The sequence below is a fragment of the Henckelia pumila genome, chromosome 2 (assembly GCF_033568475.1).
Source record: "Henckelia pumila isolate YLH828 chromosome 2, ASM3356847v2, whole genome shotgun sequence".
In the NCBI taxonomy this organism is placed as follows: Eukaryota; Viridiplantae; Streptophyta; class Magnoliopsida; order Lamiales; family Gesneriaceae; genus Henckelia; species Henckelia pumila.
Window position 1 is genome coordinate 24687684 of NC_133121.1, and position 24414 is coordinate 24712097.

At 32.7% G+C, this 24414-nt stretch overlaps 2 protein-coding genes across 3 annotated transcripts; one reads left to right on the forward strand and one right to left on the reverse strand.

The window, feature by feature from the left end:
• Window positions 1-3184: 3184 nt before the first annotated feature.
• LOC140882033 (uncharacterized) lies at window positions 3185-6006 on the reverse strand. Of its 2 annotated transcripts, none has more exons than XM_073287760.1 (6): window positions 5762-6006; window positions 5574-5644; window positions 4530-4578; window positions 4295-4402; window positions 3769-3844; window positions 3185-3651 (listed from the first exon to the last, which is right to left on the reverse strand). In XM_073287760.1, exons 1-6 carry the CDS (start codon window positions 5808-5810, stop codon window positions 3402-3404), a joined length of 603 nt encoding a protein of 200 aa, XP_073143861.1. In that variant the 5' UTR covers window positions 5811-6006; the 3' UTR covers window positions 3185-3401. The 2 variants fall into 2 exon arrangements, with proteins under 2 accessions (XP_073143861.1, XP_073143863.1); XM_073287762.1 differs by having other exon boundaries at window positions 4530-4619.
• A 1033-nt stretch (window positions 6007-7039) lies between these two features.
• LOC140877390 (uncharacterized) lies at window positions 7040-8390 on the forward strand. The gene is made up of 2 exons (XM_073280923.1): window positions 7040-7138; window positions 7767-8390. Exons 1-2 carry the CDS (start codon window positions 7040-7042, stop codon window positions 8388-8390), a joined length of 723 nt encoding a protein of 240 aa, XP_073137024.1.
• Window positions 8391-24414: the final 16024 nt, after the last annotated feature.

The following is a 24414-nucleotide window of genomic DNA, read 5'->3' on the forward strand; positions in this document are numbered from 1 at the left end:
ATACACAACCAAACATAATCAGAACTTGGGAATTTTCGAAATAGTTTCAATAAATCATATAAAATCCGAAAAACAGTCTTTTATCGAACCGTTTGCGAATATACAATCGGTACAGCTCATATGTGCATATATCTTAAAATCATGAAATTCCATCTTCAACATAAAAATAAAATCTGAGAAAATTGAATGAAACTTGTACCAAAACGTATCTCTCGGAGCGGTGATCGCAGATATATATTTATCTCGAATATTTGACTGCCGGATCGCGAATTAACGGAGCTTTAAAGATAAAAAATGGTGTTTTGGGGAGTTGAAGTCGAGTTCTGTCCTTTTCCTTTCTTTCCTTCTGGTTGTGCACGTTGGAATGATCCAAATTGCAGTTTAGTCTCTGAACTTTTGGCTATTTGCAATTTAGTCCCCGAAAAAGCGATTTAATTCAATTTCAATCCTTATTCATTTAAGAATATTAGAATTTAATTCTAAACTCTAAATATTCTCAAATTAAATATTTTCAAATTAAAATTAAATAATCTCGGGCCTTACATAGTCCAAGATCATAGTTAGTATGTGTAGAACCAATTGGATTTTTGGAGCAGCGTGCTCATACTGGGGATGCCTATAATCTAAGCATGAGCTCCAATGTTTAATCTCTGCTTATCAGAGTAGTAATGCTTCATGCATTGCATATAACATTTGTACTAATAGATTACGTACATGAGGATTTCACTCATGGTCATGTTTTTATTACGAACATCACATTCAACGAGACAACTTGCAAGTTGTACAGAAGGTGGATCAATGTTCATTCGATTACCAAGGTGTAGGAGCAGAGGTTACCGATAGTTTTAATTAGTTTAAATCTATTTTTGTATTTTGTTGTAATTTGATTGAGTTATATAACTGATTCTTACATTTCAATTATCTTTCGCTATTTATATATTAATATTTTAATTAAGTTAATTACATGCTTATGAAGTAATTAGTTGTGCATCCGGGTTGGTAACAACAAAAAGTATATCACATTATTTTTTTGACCATATTTTATTTACTTAGTTTTATATACAAACAATAAAAATTTTCATAGAAATAAAAAATTAGATATAGAAAATCAAGCTACATGATGTAGTTGATATTTTTATTTAAATATATAACTTAAACATATAATTTTTTTTTCAATGACAATAAGTATAATAAGGCCATTGGAAATTTAGAAGCTCTGAAAAAAGTAATATAACTTTTATTAAACATATTATTTGTGATTAATTTTTGAAAGTAGAATAAAGAGTTTAGCGAATTATAAAATCTAAAAATGCACATTTAGAAGTTTCTAAGTCATTCAGTCTATATTTAAGTTTTTCTATTCATATTATCGAGAACCAGTAAGGACCAAGGTGCTACCGATGTCATAGCAAAATTGTACGTTCTCAATGCGACATTTTCTAAAATTATGAAATTAAAAAAAATTAAACAACAAAAGGTATACACATTAATCTTTTGACTAGATTTATTTAATTGAATTTTAAATACAAACCGTAAATTTTTAAAAAATAATATATATATATATATATAAGAAACCAAATCACATGATGTAGTTGATATTTTTATTTAGGTATATAGTTTTAAATATCTAATTTTTTGTTAATGAATATAATGAAAAAATAACAAACAAACAATGCATAATAATGAATGATAAAATTAAAAAAAAACAATTAATAAGTAAAAAAATTAACAATGGTACCAAAGTAAAAATTATTGGTAGAAAAAAATTATTTAAGAACATAATTTTTAGCCTTATTTTTAAAATAATCAATGAATTTAAAAAAAATAAAATAAGATATAAGAAATTAAATCATATGATGTAATTGATATTTTTATTTAGGTATATAGTTTTAAACATATAATTTTTTGTTAATGACAATAATGAGAAAATAACAAACAAACAATGCATAATAATGAATGAGAAAATTAAAAAAAAAAACAATTAATAAGTAAAACAATTAACAATGGTACCAAAGTAAAAATTATTGGTAGGAAAAAATTATTTAAAAACATAATTTTTAGCATTATTTTTAAAATAATCAATGAATTTAAAAATAATGTATAATAACAAAATCAAACAAATAATGCACAACAATTAATGAAGAAAAAAAATAATTAATAAGAAAAATAATTAATAAGGATACCAAAGTAAATTTACAATGAAAGCTACATATTTATATGGATAATAGATAATAGATAATAGAATAATAGATATAATATTATATTTATATATTTATTTATCTATAATATTTATATATTTTATTTATTTATTTATTATATTTATTTTATAATTTATAATATATATATATAATATTATATTTATTTATTCATATATTTTTAATTTATATATATATAATTTTTAAGCTCGAGCTCGAGTACTCGAACTACAAACGAGCTCGAGCTCGAGCACATATTTTACTGTTCATCGAGCTCGAGCTCGAGCTCGAGTAGTAAAATATGAGTCGAGCACACTACTCGATCTCGGCTCGGCTCGATAACACCTCTAGTTGTAGATATGTACACGATATATATGATCGATTACACATTGTCGTTCAAGTTTTAAAAGAAAATTGTTCCATGCACGTTGAACATTACATGTTAGTTTATAACTAATATTTGAAATTATAAAATTAATCTTGTACTTTATTTGAAAAACCTTTTTAAAAAAAATTTGAGATAATTTTATAATAACAAATGCAACATTTAAACCAATGAATAAACCTTGAATGTACATGTAAAATTATCCAATATAAAATTATCCTGAATGCATATCTTCATTGACATAATTTTATAATTTCAAAAATAACATAAAATACATATTTTCATTCAAAAAATTTTGTAATTTAAAAAATAAACGTAAAACAACGTATGCACACATAACATATTCCTAGAATAAGATATGTTTCTAATTTACTTTTTGTTCGAGCGTTTGCGAGCTCCAACGTCTTAAAAAACAAGTATTTCTGATTTTATCTCACCTTAATTTATTTGATCCAGTCTTTTGTTTTTTTTTTTTTTTAAGGTCTTTTGTTTTTAATTAAGCTCTTTCTGTGTGTTTTCGAAATTTATATTCAACTGTTTGTTGTGAATATACAAGCATTTGTACTTTTTTGTGTTAAAAAACACATTGATGAAACCTCTAATAGCTAAACCCATGATAAATAATGTACATTTTATTGTATTTTGGATTTCTCCAGCAGATTACCTGATCTTTGACCACTATCAAAAAAATTAAGTTGCCCATACAAAAAAAGCAAGGAGATAATGCACGGCCACATTCATCCCTAATCTCCGGCATTACAAGTCTCTGTATAATAAAGTCTACTGGGAAAAAAAAGGGGCAGTGTGCGAGTCATTTTCAATCAGTTTTCATCATCCGAACTTGCGTATGCTGCTACCAAACTTTTAACTGGGTTATTATTATCCACAAGTGTTTCATCTTCCTTCGAGGGCGACTGCTCTTTCTTGTTACCATGTTGAATACTCGCAGCTTTGTGTTTTTTAAATGCCTGTCCACTCAAAGTTACCAAGGATGGATCTTTATCAGAAGGTTTAGATATTCTCTGCTGCTTAGGCTTCACTTCTACCACCCTCTTCAGTAAATCTTGCTGCCTGAAAATAGACATGTTTAAGCCTCCCTTTGAAATTTCAATTTTTCACAGTTTTCTGGCATTCTTGCTATTTCCACGCTGTATTTGTGGTGAGAGAGAAGAAGAAGGAGGATCTTACCTGATACCACTCTTTGCCTTGGGTTCGACTCGAAGTGCCAAGGGAACTGATGCCGGGGAAGTTTCAGCCACAGCTTTGTTGTTAGTTGTCAAGGAAAATGTATGAGGTGTAAAGAAGAAAATAATGCGTGGCCACTTGTTTCATTTCTTGTTGTGTAGAAAGCTCAGACGCATACAACGAATTAGCGATTTGCATATTTCACTCTCAGCGCATGAGGCTGAGAAGTAAAAATAACATATTCTGATTAGCTAAATATTATAGTCTTCTACTACAGGAAAACAAAAAACGCCATATCACACAGAAGCTCTAAAAAGAACGTTACCTACATCCCTCTCCACCACACACACATGCAAAAGGCAAGAATCCCTTCTCGATCATCGCAATTAATCCCAATGTAGTTGACACGTTGTTTAAAGCAGGTTCTTTTGAAAGATTAGGAAAAGTAAAGACGAAGAAACTTTTGATTCACTCAAGAAATGATTTTTACCACTTATATTGGCACACATATGCCTAAAAAATAAGGATATCTTAAAAGCTGCAAATGCTCGTTTCTCCGTACGGCGTAGAAGGCGCTCAGCATCTTCTTCAGCTTCAATCTGCTCCTTGAGATAGAGTAAATCATCGCTGTCCAACGCTGAAAATTTACACTTGACAAGTCTCAAGAATCAATGATGATACCATTATCAATGAATTAATATAGGTGTGCAGGCTTTCACACAAACAAAAAATTCACAAAAAAAATATAGAGCTAAAATGCATACCCCCTCGGCCGTGAAGGTAGCCACCACGTTCACCGGCAACTTCTTGCATCTGCACATATATCAAGCACCCAGTGGAAGAAGCCAAAATCCCTGCCGGGGCATGTTATCAGAAAACTTTCCAATATTTTTATATCAATGAACTCGACATTCACCAGGCAACTCAGGACAACTATCAGAATATCAAAGTGTTAAATGGTCGATGAAAAGCTCACTTGTTGCCACTAAATTTGCAGAGGAAAATCCTCTCAATAAAAAAAATATCCATATCCTTTATAATTGAAATACCTACTCAAAAATCATAGGCATTCTTCTCATATCTTAAAACAGAGTTAAGGGTTTCACCTCACCTCCAGAGGTGTCAGATAAGGATCACAAGCAGCATTAACTTCAAATTTTTCAACGCTAATCAACTTAATATGAGGACAAAGGACAAGATTAACTCAAAACTTGAATCAGTTTTTTTCCTTGGCCTATAATGTAGACCGTACGAGCAAGCTAGGGATATATTACCAAATTTTTAGTCCTCGAATCAGCTCATATTTTCCGAGGCAGTAATAAGATATATGTGGAAGCTAATATTTCTTCCATACTTGATGAAATCCAGAGTCGCGTGGACGGACAAAAGCAATGGGGTAAGTGGTAACCCTTTAGTGAAGCACATGCCTTTGCCGTAAAACATGAGAATCCGTAAAACATGAGAATCAGCACACTCCTAAAGGTTCAACATTAAATGATGGAGAGATTGTGAATCAAAGCTCATACGCAGACCTAATGGCTCCACCTTTCAACAAAGCAGGTGCTTTGACTAAGAATTGTTTACATTGGCCTCGTAGAATTGTCACATTATTATCATGGTGCGGACGAGTTGAATTGATAGAAATATAAAAGCCCAAGAAGAGATATTAGCGAAATTCGTAAGCTAACCATGATAGCTTCTTGGACTAATTTTGCTTGATGCAACATGATACAATCACAACGAATACACGCATTTATACACCTTCAAAAAGAGAGAAGGGGAGAGAAGCAGGAGCTGGATTCGCTAACCTTGGAGACCATGCGTTGGAAAGTAACTTCTTCGTCATCTACTCTGTCTTTTCCCTTTCCTAACTTCTTATCTGCATATCGCATACATTCATTGCGTCAATTCATCAGTTTCCACAACAAATATCGTACTGAAGATGATTCTTATGAAGCAACCAACAAGAAAACAACAAAGAGGGGAAAGAATGCACCTTTTGGATCCGTCAGGTTTGTGTACTCACGAACTTCTCTTCCTGACATCGCTCAACGGCAAGATTTTGAGACCCCCCCTTCCGAAATTGTGTTCTTCACTAAATTTGTATCAGCACATGCAGCTAAAATTTTCAGATTGAAGTGGCAAAAAGAGAAGAAGAGTCGAATTCCTCTGGCTAGGGCTATGAGAGGAGGATTGAGGTGAGGTAGGGGAAAGGAAAATGCGTCTTTGTCCGTACTGATATGATACATGGTACTATCAAATGCGATATATGGACATGTGGTTTTTTTAGTTTTATTTAAATAAAAAAAATAGTTATATTTATCAAAGTGTAGGCAGTGTTTTCCATGAAAAATTTTTAATCAAATATTTTTGAGTTACCGCGTCAAACACTCCGTAAAATATTAAAAATGTATATTTCATTTTTATACAAATTTAATAAGCATCACAACTCTTAATCTTCTATAACAGTCTCACGCAAGTTTTTGTGTTTATCAAAATATCAAATTTAAAAAGTGAAAAATTTATAATAAAATGATTTAAAATTGTTACATCTTTTTTTCCAATGAAAGAAATTTTAAGAAAAAACTCCAGATAAACCTGTCAATTATACATTTGTCGAGAAAAAAAATCAATAAATCTCTGGCTAGTTCAAGAAGTCACATACAAGGAAATAAATAATTTTTTTCTTCTTCTTTTGTGCAATCAAATAAACCAAGCAAATCAATCAATTAATAAACAAGTCATACTATAACACAAGAATAATGAAAACAATGACAGTTTTTTAGCATAAAAAACTCTTAAATCAAGAAAAAACAACTGGATGATATCAACAAAAAAACTCAAATATAATTTTGATACTTTCACTAGATACATACGAATAAAGTAGATAAAATTGTGATCCAAACCGCTAGTCTTGATATCCAGATTATCACGAATAAGATATCAAAGAAAATAGACTTCTTATTTCAAATACCCATTTTATCCTTACTTAAATTATTTGTTTTAACTTAAATCTTCCCACATTCTTCAACGGGCCAATCTTCTTTCTCAACCATTTCGCTGGCGCTCAATTTTCTTCTTCTTCACTTGCTCAGTTCTCTTCTTCGCTCTCAGTTCCCTTCCTCGCTCTTCTTCTTCGTTTAGTTCCTGTCTTCTACACTGCCATCTCTTAAGACGACATCAATTTGAGCAGTGGATCTCTACAAGGTATTTTGATAAATCCCTAGATGGTGTTGTGGATATATCTGCAGAGAAAGGCATAGCAGAGGCAACTATGTCAAATAAGATGTGCATCAGTCAAGATAAAGTGAAATTCAACGTGAATGGCAATAATGACGCTGCACACAATCAACTGCGAGGCGCTTTTGGAAAGGTAAGTAAAGGCAAATTAAACTTTACTCATTGTCATCTTAGTTAATTTTGTAGAAGTAAGTTACTGCCAGCCCTAGGTATGTTGATATGGCTTGTGATCAGATTATGGTACTTGATTGTTGAAAATGTATGGAAATGTGGAATATGGTTATCTACCAAGACAAGACATGAAACATTTGCAAAATATACTGTTGTTTTGGAAATATGTTGCTTTTTATTTAATGATATCTGATATTTATGTGAAATCGGCTATGAAAAACTATTTGATTGTGATTGTGATTGTGTGAAAATATTATTAGACAATTACTATTCTTTCGACTCGATCTTTATTGGATACATTTCCTGACCCTCGACTCAATTTTTTAATATCAAATATTTAATGTCCTCCAACAATTTTGAAAATTGATTATTTATTTTATTTTTTCCATCAAGATCTCTACTCCTTGAAACTTCTTGCTTATAGAACAGAGAATATCAAATATGGCTGCACAAAAGACTTGGGTATGTTTGTTTTTTTTATAAAAATTATTTATTTTTTATATTGCTCTATAAATCACTTGAAATTTTAACATAATTGAGTGTTTAATTAATTAGTATTAGTAGCTAACTTGATTGATTTTTTTGTGCAGGTTAATCTTCAATCTCAAATATCAGAGGATAAATATTTTAGTTGTAAGTTTAGCTTATATTTCAAATATCAGAAAGTAAGTGAGATTATATTAGATTGCTTGAACGAGGAGGACATGGTATTCATGGTTGAAAAAACACAATTTGGCAATCTAATCAAGTATGTTGCAGATTATAATTTATCGAGTCAGATTTTGTGGTTTTTGGTGATGAGACAAACATATGTAACCGATGATGATGAAATGTGGTTTGTTGTGAATGATAGACCAATAAGATTTTCTATAATGGAGTATGCATTGATAACAGGTTTGAATTGTTCTAATAGTTTTCCTGAAGAAGAAGTAGAGGTCTCAGATTTTTGTGGTAAATATTTTCAAGGCAGTAATAAAGTTTATGTGAATAAAGTTGAAATGAAGTTGAAAGAGTTGAAAAGTATGGATGCATTGTTGAGTATAGAGAGAGTGAAGATGTCTTGTTTTTACTTCGTTTGTGGTGTACTGTGGCCTCTAGCGCCAGTTAAAAATCCTCTAGTTGATAAAAAAAATTTCAGCTTGATTGATGATTTTGATGCTTTTAATAAGTATCATTGGGGTACGATAGCTTTCAAAAGAGCAATTCGTGATTAAAAGTGTGACTTGAAGAAAAAAAAAAGTTGTATTGAGCGAAAAAGTAGGAAACGGTAAGCGTTCGAACAGTGGAACCCATGATATGGTTGGATTCATTTATCCGCTACAGGTAAGTAAATATTTTTATATTTTTCATATGTTTCTAACATAATTGATTATATGTGTTTTATAATTTTTGAATTGAATTTGAATTTAGATTCTTGCATACGAATGCGTTTGTGGTATTGGAGAGCGATTTGCGAAACAAGAGAAGGAGACAATACATCTCTACCATGCATGTGCCAATGAATTTCAAACAAATGGCCAAAAAAAGGATCTCCTAGGTATATTGACATTTTAAATGCATCAAAAAGCGGTAAAAAGGTTAGTGCATTTAGAATATGATTGATTTCTATGATTAAGTTCTATTTATTTATTTACTAATTTAAAATATGTTAAATTTATAGATTATTAAAAGTATTTTGTCACCAACAGATCAAGAATCTACCGCTTCTTACATTAGAAATATTTTCATTGAAGATTCCATAGATTCTGATTTGTCATTTATCAATTCATTGTTGTTGGAAGGAAAATCTGTTTATTGCATTAGAAATCCCGCTCTTTGTGAATCTAAATTCTAAAGAGACTCTTCAATCCAAAGAAGAAGATCAAGAAAGTAAACTTTGTCTCAAAAATAAGTCAACAAGGTCTTCTAAAATTGATTCAGCCAAGAAAGCAAGAGAAAAACAATCTCATCAAGTTGAACGAGTTGATGTCCTCGGTGAATCAAATATTATTAGACAAGTAAAAGCTTTACAAGAGCACATGGATAAAAATTTTGTGGAGTTGAAAAATATGGTTTCGAATTTGGATAGCAAGCTTGAACGTGTAATGCAAGTTTTGGACATTTCAAATTCATCCAAAAGGCGTTCGAATGAATCAACCACTATATTTGCACGATCAAAAAGAAAGAAGACCCACAGATATAAGTTTTGTGAACTTTAAAATGTTAGAGATAATAATGTATTTGTTTTTAATAATATGATTGATTGAATTGTAGATGAGCCGATGACGCCTTTTTTCAATCAAAGAGTGGTTTTTGGGCAAGAGGCGCCATTAACATCTCCTTTGACATCTCTCGGTATATTTTCTTTTACATCCAAATTGTAGTATGTTTTTTTTTTTTAATTTTAATTACAATTATTTAATTTTTTAAATCATAGATTACAAAGTCAAAGAAACAACTTTTGTCGATCGAGACTTGAATGAAGGAGTTAGTCGTGAGCAAGTGGTGGTCGATGATGAAGTGACCAATGAACCAGATGTTTTGTTTGATCCACCTCGTATTTTTTATTTTCAAATTTCAATTTAACTATTTTCATAGTTTTATTTAACTTGATTAATTTGTTTCATCATAGATGAGCCACCTTCCAACGAGCGACAGAGATTTGGAAAACAGATTATTGTCTACACGTGTTCCAAGAAAAAGAATGGTAATGTGTGCAAATATTTATAAAATTATATATTTGAAACATTTGTTTGTTTGTGTATGATACATTACTTTCTTTTAGCTGTAGTTGAGTCTCAAAAGAATCTTATCTCTGGTTGTAGTGTGAATGAACGAGATGTTGTTACTACGGAGATTTCATTCAAACACGATGATGCAAATGTCATCACAGTTGATGATGATGCAGCTATGAATGATCAAGCATTATCAAAGGAGATCACACCATCCCTTGCAGTTCAAAAGTGTATGCATTATACTTTGTTATAATTTGTTTGAATTTAAGTTTTGAAGGTATGCATCACTATCTAAAACACTTGCTTTCCGTATGTAGATGCTCGAAGGAGTAAAAAGTCTCAATTTTGTCGCTCTCCATATGTACAACTGAAGGTGATCGGTTAACTCGTGCCCAAAAACGCATCGAAAATATTAAAATTTTTAACAAAAGAGATCCGAGAACTTGTGTAGCATTCAAAATCAAACAACCATAGGGTGTTTAGAATTTTACCTATCAATCTCAAAGATTGATTTATGGCTCCAACCAAGTTGATAAACAACTAGGCTCTTGAAATGGTAGACACTATCTACAAGCTTCCAAGAGCACACCTTGCTCAAAATGGATTCAACACTTCAAGCCTTCGAATTAGGTCCACGACTAGACGATCTAGATCTGCTCTAAATATGCACTAGAATATTTAGAGAATTTTGCATTGAGATTTCTCTTTTCTTCTTCCACAAAAAATGAAAGAAAACTTGGAGAAAATTTCTTAAGAGTGTTCGGCCACTTCAAGGTTAAAATGGAGTGGAATGTGTGTGTGTGTATATATTATTCCAAATAATATATTAAAGGAGAGGGATTAATGAGTACAATTAAGCCATGCATGAAAAAATGCAAGACATGCATGGAAAATTACAAACCATCTTCCAACCCTTCAAATTTCATACACACACATATATATATCATATATATATATATACACGCCTATATATATATATATATACATATATAAATATATATATTCAAATGTCATTTGAACTTATTTTTAATTAATTATTAAACCTAAACCCATTTAAGTTTAATCAATTAATTAAATTCAACTTGAACTCATTCAAGTCCACTAGTATCAATAATTATACAACACTATATTAATTTGAGCTCTACTAGATTCAATAGTGTTTAATTTATTCAACTTGAATTAATTTAATTATTTGTACATTAAAATGTCTATTAGTGTTAAATTAATTCAACACTTGAATTAATTAACTAAGTTCAAAATAATAGTTTAAAAAATCACCATTTTCATAAACTAATTATTTTAAGTCAACTTTTAATCTTGGAACACATTCACAAATTATAAGTTACTTATTCCATTCATTTTCCAATTTAGAAGTCAAACTTCTAATTTATTTTACTTATAAACTCTTTTATAAGTTGTTCAACATATTGAACTAATTTTAATCTCAACGGGATCTAGAAAGCTAGTACTTATGTGACCCTCAATGGTTCATTGATACAACTAGCAGTGGGTTCACATCTCCATGTGATTCGGGATCAACAAGTCCCTTATATGAGCATACCCTATATAGCTCCATTCTTATTGATCAACTCCTTGATAATAAGAACGTCAGAAAACTCAAGTCTGATAGTACCCAACCAGTCATGTGAAACGTCTAGCAGCAACGCTTACATGACTTCCTAGGTATCAAATGATAGTGTCTGCAAGAACCAATCAATTATGGTTAGCGTACAGTACGGTCCCTTCAACTCATATATCCCGACCGATTCGACAACCATTGGTTTATCGAGAGTTGTCATTGAATCGATAACTATGTGTCATGTCGTAGTTGCATCGAAGGTGTAATTCAAGAAACCCCTTTCTTAATTACCACCTACTCTGATCAGAGATTTCAAGCTACGTATACATGAGATAACATAGGATATCCATACCCGTAGGTAAGCGGTGAATCCCCGACTACAATGCATTGACTCCTATATGTTTTGCACAACACCCAACATTGCCACCTGATGACCCCAGATGAGTCGGTAAACAAGTCAAAGTGAAGCACTAGCATATAGAGTCTCCATGTTGTCCCGGGTCATAAGGACTAATGGTATACAACCATAAACTAGGACTTCTCCACTCGATAAGTGAGAACCACTTGGAAAGTCCTTTAGGGAGGGTTGTTCAGTGCACTCTACAAGGAGCACCTATTTGCATGCTTGGACATCTCCATTTCCCCTACCAATGAAACACGGTACTCACATCGCAAATACTAGTCTCAAGCTTGAGCGGCCTTTATCCTTCTTTATGGTGGCTGAATCGACTAGTAACAGTTTAGAATATACAGTATTCCAAATATGAGTTTCATGATAGTCATCACATGACCATCTCATATTCTTTCTACTATTTGTATATTCAAGGGCTTTATCTATGCAGCTTGCATGGGTATACAGATAAAGATTTGCCAAATTAAATAATGTCAAATATTATTAAAATAAAAATTGTCATACAAAAGTTCTCTCAAGGACCATCGACCAATACATTGGCTCGACGGGCACCTACCCTAACAACAACTACCTGATACACCTGCTTTAACTGCACTTGGATATACCGGTCCTTACAACGGTTCATTTGAACCAGTGCAGTGTGTTTCCATCAAGAAAGTATTGCCCAGTATCACTAAAGAAGTAGGTAGATTACATGATGGATTTAAAGCATGTACATATGGATCATATGGCAAGTCATGGTTTACTTACCTTCTTAATCCGAGGCACTGGCTTGATGAAAGCGTGAGTAGGATATTTTTTCTAGTCGTGTTCTAATAATAATATTTTTTATATATATAATATGCTTCCATAACATGCAGCACGTATACGAGAGCATGTATGGATTATCTGTCTTGCAAAAGACATACCCACATTTGGTGAAACAGGATGTTGCCATCATGAGTCCATATTTCTCTCAAGATATAGGTTTTGCATATCGGAATGCTCGTGATGATTTCAGCTATAGCATTTGGAAGAAGTTATTTGGCTACGTTGATGGATATTGTTGTCGTTGGACTTCAGTACCATGGGCAAATGCATCTTCAATATTGATTCCATTGAATTTGCCTATACATTGGGTAGCAGTTGTAGTGAACGTGAAGGATAAAATCATCTCTGTTAGAACCTAATAGGGGGGGATTTAGGTTCTATTGGCAACTTTAGCAATTTAAAGCGATTATGCAAGTACGCAAGCGGAAGACTTAAGCAATCAAATAATAAGTGCGGTAAATAAATGCGTAATGTAAATAAAGCAGTAAAAGGGATAAGAGATGTTTATGGAAGTTCGACGATAAATCGTCTACGTCTCCCCTTCTTGGTTAAGTCGATTAACCAAGGATCCACTAGCACTTCAACGTCTTGGCCTTGATGGCTCCAAGGATAGCCGTACAACTCAACACGATCACCGCGCCGATACAATTCGAACACTTGGCCTTAAGGGCTCTAAGGATAGCCTCAACACAACACTTGGCTTCACACTCAAGTGCTTACAACAATAGCACAACACACTTGGCTTCACACTCAAGTGTTTACAACAATAGCACAACCAACTCACAAACTATTTTTTACAAACACTCTCAAATATATCACACAAACACTTTGATAGTGAGAAATTGCTTGCAAAGGAGAGAAGAGATGAGTTGGGATGTCTCCAAATGAACTTGGATGACCTCTATTTATAGTTGGCAAAGATTTGAATCTGATTTGAGTGCTTGGAGCGTGTGTTAAGAAGTCAAGGAGAGACAAAAAGTGTTCGGCGCCGCTGCCTTATTTTTTCCAGCACTGGCGGATTTTGTGGAAAAATCATATCTTCCAATCTAACCGTTGGATTGATCTGAAATTTGAACTGAAGCTTTAAAACATCCAGATCTTCATTCGGAACGGTGAAGATTTTATTTGAACCAGTCAAACATTTCCAGTAATTTTCGGAAGTCGCTTCATCATGTTTTCGAACCTATTCTGTGCAACAAATTTGAAAAATTCATATCTCTTAATCCATCCGTTGGATTGACCTAAAATTTGGACAGAAGCTTTATAACATCATAATACGGAAGCTGATCGGTGTAGATTGGATTTGGATTTCTCAAACATTCCCAGTTATTTTCTGAAGTCGAATATTCATGGTTTCGTTCCTTGCAGAAGTGGGTACTGTGCAGCATATATGAAAAAATTCATATCTATCATTCTAACCGTTGGATTTATCTCAAATTTGGACAGTACTTGTAACACGTCTTTATCTAGATTATGACCGGTGGAGATCCGATTTGAGTCATACAAAATATCCAGTAATTTTCGGAAGTTGCTGCTCCATACTTTGGCTTCTTCTTGTCTTTTTCTAAATATCTCTTAACAATGTTCCATGACATCCACATAACATTGTGTCCATTATATGAGCAAATTGAGACTTCATAAATACATTGATAGCTTCAAAATAACTTCCAATAATTTATTTGTCAATAAATCTAATCTTCAAAATCTCACTTTAAATGGTTAGTAACAATTAACCGAGTTTTGTAATCATCAAAACATAATATTATGAGATTTTTTATTGCATTAAAAACATTAATCTCATCACACGAGATTTGTATGCGTTTAAGGCGTAACAATCTCCTCCTTTTTGATGATCACAAAACTTGGTTAAATAGGAGAAATAAATGTACAATATTAAATAAATAATTTAAATTTGCACAATATAATTGCATGAATAAAACTCCCCCTAAATTAAACAATTAGTGAAGAAGAGTTTGTTTATCAAATAACCGATTTTATTCTTCATGCATTTAACCATACTAACTCTTCCCTTTAGTTAAAGTATTTAACCAAACTAATTCTCCCCCTTTTTGTGATAATCAAAAAGACTGGAAAAGTATGCAAAAACATGAGAATTGAAATATGATTTCTAAAATGCAACACATAAATTTCACATAAATAACAAAATATGAGCGTATAATATTGAATAAATACAATTAATTTGTATTATCCAAAATTAAGTTGCTCGAATTTTATATTAAGCTCCCTCTTAATATGTCATTATCTTTAGAATATGTCAACAAGTGATTACAACTCAATCATGCCAAGTTCACCACGCAAACGAATAAAAGTATTTTCATCTAGTGGTTTTGTAAAAATATCGGCAATTTGATTTGTCGTGTCAACATATTGAAGTTCAACTTCATTTCGTTCGATGTGGTCACGAATAAAATGATGACGAATGTCAATATGTTTGGTGCGCGAATGTTGAATCGGATTCTTTGTTAGACATATGGCACTAGTGTTGTCACAGAAAATAGGGATTTTTGAAAAAGAGACGCCATAGTCGAGCAATTGATGCTTCATCCAAAGAATTTGCGCACAACAACTACCAGCAGCCATATATTCGGCTTCGGTCGTTGACAACGCAACACAATTTTGTTTCTTTGAAAACCAAGAAACTAAACAGTTTCCTAAAAAGAAACAAGTTCCACTAGTGCTTTTCCTATCCACCTTATATCCACCAAAGTCGGCATCACAATATGCTTTTAAATCAAAGAAAGAATTTTTCGAATACCACAAGCCGAGATTTGGAGTATTTGAAAGATATTTGAAAATGCGTTTTAAGGCGAACAAATGTGATTCCTTTGGACATGATTAAAATCGTGCACACAGGCAAACACTAAACATAATGTCCGGTCTACTAGCAGTAGCATATAATAAGGATCCAATCATACTACGAAAGGAAGATTGATCTACAGATTTACCATTTTCATCCTTGTCGAGTCTGATTGCTGTGCTCATTGGTGTGGATGATGATTTTGTGTTCTCCATCCCAAACTTCTTTAGAATCTCCTTGATGTATTTGCTTTGGTTCACAAAGAACCCATCTTTGCACTGTTTGATTTGCAATCCGAGGAAATAATTAAGTTCCCCCATCATGCTCATCTCAAAGTGATCCTGCATCAACTTAGAGAATTCTTGACAAAGAGTTTCATTAGTAGAACCAAAAATTATATCATCAACATAAATTTGCACAATCAATAAATCATCTTTGACATTTTTGGTAAACAAAGTAATATCAATCTTTCCTCTTGAAAAATCATTTGAATTAAGGAAAGTTGATAGTTTTTCATACCAAGCTCGAGGAGCTTGTTTCAAACCATACAAAGCTTTGTTTAGTCTATACACATGATCAGGTAATAATGCATCAACAAAACCATCAGGTTGTTCAATATAAACTTCCTCTTTCAATTCACCGTTAAGAAATGCACTCTTAACATCCATTTGAAATAACTTAAAATTTCTAGAGCAAGCAAAAGCAAGTAACATGCGAATAGATTCTAGTCTAGCAACAGGCGCATAAGTCTCATCATAATCAATGTCTTCTTCTTGACTATATCCTTTAGCTACAAGCCTAGCTTTATTTCTAGTGATAGTGCCATGCTCGTCAAGTTTATTCCTAAACACCCATTTAGTACCAATGATAGATCTATCATGCGGCCTAGGAACAAGAAATCAAACATCATTGCGTTTAAACTCATTCAACTCATCTTGCATCACAATTATCCATGCATCATCTAACAAAGCATCATCTATGCATTTAGGTTCAACATGCGAAACAAAAGCAAGATGATTGCAAATATTATTAAGAGAAGAACGAGTGACTACTCCCTTCGAAGGACTTTCGATGATAAGATCCATTGGGTGATCTTTGTGAAGCGTCCAATCCTTCGGAAGTGGTGTTTTCTCAACGGAAACATCTATATCATTTAGGCTTGAAGAAGCCAACTCTTCTTCGAGTAATTCTACATCATCAATGTTAGTGCGAACAATAGTAGACATAGATTCATCAAAAATAACATGCATACATTCTTCAACAAGTAAAGTGCATTTATTAAAAACTCTAAAGGCCTTACTTGAGGTAGAATATCCGAGAAAGATACCTTTGTCAGATTTGGCATCAAATTTGCCAAGGTTGTCCTTACCATTGTTATGTATGTAGCATTTGGAACCGAAAGCTCGAAAGTAAGAAATGTTAGGCTTTCTCCCTCTCCATAATTCATATGGAGTTTTCTTGAGAATTGGCCTTATTGATACGCGACTGATAATGTAACAGGCAGTGTTCATTGCTTCAGCCCAAAAATATTTTGGTAGAGAATGCTCACATATCATGGTCCTTGCAATCTCCACAAGTGTCCTATTTTTCCTCTCAATGACCCCGTTTTGTTGAGGAGTCCTAGGACAAGAAAAATTATGACCGATGTCTTTCTCTTCATAAAAGTTTGAAAAACTCTCATTTTGAAATTCAGTTCCGTGGTCACTACGGATCTGCTTTATTGAAAGATTTTTCTCATTCTCAACACATTTCACAAAAGTTTTAAAATAATCAAAGACATCATTTTTGTGGGCTAAAAATAATGTCCACGTGAATCGTGAGAAATCATCCACAATGACAAATGCATAAAGCTTCCCTCCTAGGCTAGCGTTCCTCGAGGGACCACATAGATCTAGGTGAAGAAGTTCAAGGGGCATAGAAGTTGATATAAAATTTTTGCTTTTAAAAGATTCCCTTGTATGTTTGCCAAGTTGACATGCATCACAAATAGAATCTAATTTTAATTGAGTTTTGGCATACCAACAACTAAATCAAGTTTAAAAAGTTTTTCTATGGTACTAGGACCAACATGACCTAGTCGTCTATGCCAAAGAATGTTGTCATCAACATTCAAGGATACAAGGCTTTTAATATTTGATAAAGATAAATTGTTTAAAGAAACCTTGTAAACATTTTCACTTCTATATCCTTTGAAATTTATGGATTTGTCAGTCGTGAGTGATATAGTGCAGTGTTGGGGAGTGAATTTGACTTCATAACCTCTATCGCACAATTGACTTATGCTTAGTAGATTATGTTTAAGCCCTTTCACTAGGAGTACATCATCAATCAAGCAAGATTTAGATATACCTATTGAGCCGATTCCTTCAATTACTCCTTTGCTGTTGTCTCCAAAGGTGACAGTTCCCTTATCCTTTGGTTTGACGGATTGGAGTAGCTCTTTGTTTCCCGTCATATGTCTAGAACATCCATGTCTAGACACCATATGCTAGGGAGAACAATTTTCCTATTTCCCTACAAGAAGAGATTTTGGTACCCTTTAGTTCTTTTGGGTCCACAGTGTTAGAAAAGAAAAATACAAAACAGATTTTCAAGAGTTCAGTCTCTCATAGCGACATCATCGCCACTTTCCAAGAGTGCTCCCAGTTGTAGGTAGGGCTATGCCTCTTTAAAAACCTATTTCCTTGGACAGAGCAGCGTTCATCAGGAAGACCAGTCGCAAGTCAAGGCAGTTTAAACCGGTCTATGATGAACTCCCTTGGATCATGATCTCATAATGCCGACTAATGAGTTGTTAAGTACTCTTAGGCCTCCATTTCATATAGCTCTTTTTTATCATATTGATATTTTAAAGATCTACACTTATGTCTAGCATGTCCTATTTTATAACAGTAAGAACATGCAGGGGGTGATCTCATTTTTGCTTTAGCAATTAGACTAGTGAAATCAATAGATTTCTTACCATACCCTATTCCACCCTTATCAAAACTACATTTTTGCATGCTTAGTAAATTATTCAAGTTATTACTACTTACATTGAATTTATCAAAAGATTTCTCTAAGTGAGCTATGTCATCCTTTAATCTTAGGTTTTCATGCTCCTTAGTTTCTAATTCATGTTTGAGCTTTTTATTTTCTTTTCTAAGAGATTTAGCCATATCAAACATGTTTTTATATGCATGTAGTAGTTCGTCATAGGAAGGTACCTCATCATCGTCGTCGGAGACGATGTCATCACTTTTAGCCATGAGGCAGATGTTGGCTTCCTCCTCGTCATCGTCGCTATCGCTCCAAGTGGCTAGAAGTGCTTTCTTCTTTTCCTTGTCAACTTTCTTCTTAAGAGGACACTCATTTGCATAGTGGCCTTGTTGTTGACAGTTGTAGCAAGTAACTTCCTTATCCGGCTTTTTTTGGAATTTGTTTCCTCGCATGAATCGTTTGAACTTTCTTGCGAAGAGCGCCATATCATCATCATCATCATCTTCTTTGGATTGGCTAGATAGAGCAATCCCCTTTGCCTTGGTATCTTCTTTCTTTAATTCCTTCCTTGTTGATAATTCCAGCTCATGGGTTTTTAGAGTCCCATGTAGTTGATCAAGATCGTAGGATGCGGTGTCGCCTTTGTTTGACTCGATGATGGCCGTCCTCTTGGCATCCCACTCCTTGGGTAAGACGCGTAGAGCTCTCCTCCACACTTATTTGGTTGGATATTGTTCCTCGAGTTGGGCTAGCTCATTGATAATTTGAGTAAGCCTTCGGAACATAGTATCTACATCTTCGTTTGATTCCATCTCGAATGTTTCATATTTGAGTTGAAGTAGATCGATCTTCGTCTCTTTGACTTGATTAGTCCCTTCATGGCATATCTCCAACTTGTCCCATATCTCTTTAGCTGATGAGCACATTGAGATCCGGTTGTACTCATTCATATCTAAGGAACAATGAAGAATATTCATGGCTTTAGCATTTTGAGAAATTAATCGCATGTCCTCCTTGGAAAAGTCGTCCATTCCCTTGGGAATTTTGACACCCTCAACCTCTTTAGTAGGTATGTAGGGACCTTTCACAGTAACTTTCCAAAGATCATAATATACGGATTGGATATATAGGGACATTCGGTTTTTCCAATATCCGTAGTTTATGCCATTGAAAAGAGGAGGACGATTTGTTGATTGCCCTTGAGCATAGTCGTTCGCTAGATTTGCCATAGAGCCTTTTTGAAAATATTTTGTAAAAAGGTGGCTCTGATACCACTTGTTAGAACCTAATGGGGGGGGGGGGGATTTAGGTTCTATTGGCAACTTTAGCAATTTAAAGCGATTATGTAAGTACGCAAGCGGAAGACTTAAGCAATCAAATAATAAGTGCGGTAAATAAATGCGTAATGTAAATAAAGCAGTAAAAGGGATAAGAGATGTTTATGGAAGTTCGACGATAAATCGTCTACGTCTCCCCTTCTTGGTTAAGTCGATTAACCAAGGATCCACTAGCACTTCAACGTCTTGGCCTTGATGGCTCCAAGGATAGCCGTACAACTCAACACGATCACCGCGCCGATACAACTCGAACACTTGGCCTTAAGGGCTCCAAGGATAGCCTCAACACAACACTTGGCTTCACACTCAAGTGTTTACAACAATAGCACAACACACTTGGCTTCACACTCAAGTGTTTACAACAATAGCACAACCAACTCACAAACTATTTTTACAAACACTCTCAAATATATCACACAAACACTTTGATAGTGAGAAATTGCTTGCAAAAGAGAGAAGAGATGAGTTGGGATGTCTCCAAATGAACTTGGATGACCTCTATTTATAGTTGGCAAAGATTTGAATCTGATTTGAGTGCTTGGAGCGTGTGTTAAGAAGTCAAGGAGAGACAAAAAGTGTTCGGCGCCGCTGCCTTATTTTTTCCAGCACTAAGCGGATTTTGTGGAAAAATCATATCTTCCAATCTAACCGTTGGATTGATCTGAAATTTGAACTGAAGCTTTAAAACATCCAGATCTTCATTCTGAACGGTGAGATTTGATTTGAACGAGTCAAAAATTTCCAGTAATTTTCGGAAGTCGCTTCATCATGTTTTCAAACCTATTCTGTGCAACAAATTTGAAAAATTCATATCTCTTAATCCATCCGTTGGATGGACCTGAAATTTGGACAGAAGCTTTATAAATCATAATACGGAATCTGATCGATGGAGATTTGATTTGGATTTCTCAAACATTCCCAGTTATTTTCTGAAGTCGAATATTCTTGGTTTCGTTCCTTGCAGAAGTGGGTACTGTGCAGCATATATGGAAAAATTCATATCTATCATTCTAGCCGTTGGATTTCTCTCAAATTTGGACAGTACTTGTAACACTTCTTTATCTAGATTATGACTGGTGGAGATCCGATTTGGAGTCATACAAAATTTCCAGTAATTTTCGGAAGTTGCTGTTCCATACTTTGGCTTCTTCTTGTCTTTTTCTAAATATCTCTTAACAATGTTTCATGACATCCACATAACATTGTGTCAATTATATGAGCAAATTGAGACTTCATAAATACATTGATAGCTTTAAAATAACTTCCAATAATTTATTTGTCAATAAATCTAATCTTCAAAATCTCACTTTAAATGGTTAGTAACAATTAACTGAGTTTTGTAATCATCAAAACATAATATTATGAGATTTTTTAATGCATTAAAAACATTAATCTCATCACACGAGATTTGTATGCGTTTAAGGCGTAACAATCTCTATATTTGATTGCAACCACGGCTGCTACACCGATGCTGAAATGACTGCTTATATTGATCAAGTAGAATATGTGGTTCAACATCTTCTACATTATCGCAAAGGTTGCACGCCCCAAAAATTTCCCGCAAGATATGAGCAGATGTGTATGTTCTTGAATTTTCTAGAATTTTTATTACAAAACATAATTTACCATTTCATTTGAACTCAACATATTTTGCGGGAGTCTAAAATAATTCATTTTTACAGTTCTGATTGCGGTGCATGGATGCTGAAGATTTTTGAGGTGGAGTTGCCTCATCAGTCTTTATATGGATTGAATGATAATATTATGAATTCATATAGAAAATATTTAGCAACATCTATAAAATATGTTTTAAACTACTGAAATGTAACCAACCGATTTAATTCTTTCAACCGACTGCAATATATAACGGAACCAACTGATCGAATGTTATAAACGACTGTACTATATGGTTTAACCTACTGAAATTTAACCAACCGATTTAATTCTATCAACCGACTGGAATATATAACTAACCGACTGATATAAATATTTCAACAAACTAAATGACATATCAAATTACTTGACAAATGGATAACCCACAAATATAAAAAAATAAATGAGCAAACAAAATACCTTATATATATATATATATATATCCAACGATATTTTGTGAGAATGAGAATGTTATTAATCTTTAGTTTTCATCTAGATTTCTTTGGAGAAAAGAAAAGAAGATGTCACACAACAAATTAAATGAAGATTGAGAGCAGTTGAGAAGAAGAAGAAGCAGAAACGCCAAAACCAGAGAAGAAGCGAATCCGTTTGTTTTTGGTGGGGTTTTGCCCTTTCTCAAAGGGCCCACAAAATCAAAAAACTATTATAAATTAATTATTATTTATCTTAAATGTTAAATAAAAGAAGGCCTATTTATCCAAAAAATTTTAGAGGAGCCTACAAACTTAAAAAAATTTTGTGGGGGGCTTATTTTTGCAAATGGCCCCAAACAAGTAGGTAGGGGAAACCAGAAAACGTGTGGCATTTATTGGACGGATGTGTTTTGTGGGGAATTGAATTGTCATCATATGCTCGTGCACGTGGTGCATATGTTTTGATAAGAAAAAAGTTGAGAAGTGTTTTTTAGAAATTTTTCCAAACACTACCTTAATACAAGTTCAAATTATTCGAGATAATACGAGTGTATAGTCAAATTCATTTCACTGAAGTGAATATACTAATTATTCTCACAGGCAGATTGTTCCAAATATGTATTTATCGAAGAATAATACGTACCAACAGGGACGGAGCTAGAATTTTTATGTGAGGGGGGCGAATGTAGTATTATAAAATTATTGATTATTAAAAAAATTATATATATATATATATAGTACATAATAATATAAATAAATTATTTTTGACTCATATCATTGAGAAAAAATTATTAAAATTTTGAAAAAAAACTAAATTTCTTATAATGAAATTTTAAATAAAAATTAAACACGTGGTTTTATATTAAATTGCGTAAAAGTTAAAAACAACTATTTCATATTTTTTCAATATTTAAAATACTAAAATTAAAACTTTAATCATGACAAAGAAAATATTTAAAATATAAATATTTTTAATATTTACATGTATATTATATCTAGAGAAATTATTATATTCGTTTTTTTATACAATTTCAAAATAATTAGTGATTAAATTTATTATTAAATTTTGAACAAAATATGCATAAATGTAACATTAACGAATAGATGTTAAAACATAAATCTTCTATTTCATTTGATAAACTCATATTTAATTATAATTTTAACACCTAAAAATCCACGCTCTATGAAAATTGAAATTGTTAAATTAAACTAATAAATATATCCATGACATACTAACTTATTATTTTTCAGTTTTTTAGAATATTAATTATAATTTTAGCAGTTTGATACGTTCAAAAATTGATGATTGTGCAAGAAATCAAACTAAAAAATATAAATGCTTATTTATAGGTAACTGTTTTTTATTTGTTAAATCGTCGAATACATTTGTTTCAAATTTTTTGCAAATGTAATTCATATTATGTGAATTTTTGTATAAAAGTTTGTTTTTGCGGCATTAATGAAAAATATACATTGATCTCACAAATATAAAGAGACCTCATTTTTAATTAATTATATAATTATATATATATATATATATATATATACACACACACAAAAATTTTGGAAAAATTTGAGGGGGGCGACGCCCCCACGACCCCCCTTCTAGCCCCGTCTCTGCGTATCGGGTTAATTGCATTAGAGTGAAAAATGCTCCTATGAAATCCGGATATTGTTAAAATTTTTATGAAAAACGAATGATCTATTAATTCTTTATATTTTTAAAATTTTGAGCAGACACACCCTTATTCATAGTTCATACATGTTTTTAAGAGTATATATGTTCAAAAATTGAAACTATCATGAACTAATAGTCATAGAGATTTTCAACAATCTCGAAATTTTACCAGAATAATATATGTAATTAACCATAATTTTTTTAGAATTGGTTTTTAGATAATTTAAATGCGATTAAATGTAAATACTAAGATTTTTTTCATTTACGAATTCCTCGAATTTTTTACATAAAAATATCAGTGTTCTAAAAGACGGCTCTAGGCGGTACACCGTCTCGATTTTTAGACAGTTGAAGCTTATGAGAGTTATTACATTAATTGACCGTCTAGACCGCCTAATCGCCGCCTAGACATCTCAAAATTTGCCTAGGCGGTCGTTTAGATTAACCTATAATATTTTTATTTTAATTTTTTTAAAAATATTATTTGACATATTTGTCCATCAATTTGTTTCGGATGAAGACGAAAAATATGTCATATAATTTGAGTTTGAATTCGATAAAAAAAATTATTGGAGAAATATTAAGATGAACGAAAATAGTTAGATATTTGTACTATAAAAAAACACCACTTAAGCAGGTGAATTCGATAAAAAAAATATTGAAGAAACATTAAAATGGATCGAATTAAAATAATTAAATATTTAGGCTAAAAATAAAAAAATTGTTTAAACCCCACCTAGGCGGCCGCCTAAGTGTCTAAGCGCTAGGCGGTGGGTGACCGTCTGCCTACCTCCTACCGCTTTTTAAAACATTGATAAATATAG

Bases quoted from the DNA above. Each gene is read 5' to 3' on its own strand.
- LOC140882033 (XM_073287760.1), bottom strand. From the start codon at position 5,810: ATGTCAGGAAGAGAAGTTCGTGAGTACACAAACCTGACGGATCCAAAA. The intron at 4,403-4,529 runs GTATGCATTTTA...GTAAATTTTCAG, and splicing joins CTACCTTCACGGCCGAGGGG to CGTTGGACAGCGATGATTTA. The intron at 3,845-4,294 runs TATCCTTATTTT...CAACTAACAACA, and splicing joins AGCATTTGCAGCTTTTAAGA to AAGCTGTGGCTGAAACTTCC.
- LOC140877390 (XM_073280923.1), top strand. From the start codon at position 7,040: ATGTCAAATAAGATGTGCATCAGTCAAGATAAAGTGAAATTCAACGTG. The intron at 7,139-7,766 runs GTAAGTAAAGGC...TTTTTTGTGCAG, and splicing joins TGCGAGGCGCTTTTGGAAAG to GTTAATCTTCAATCTCAAAT.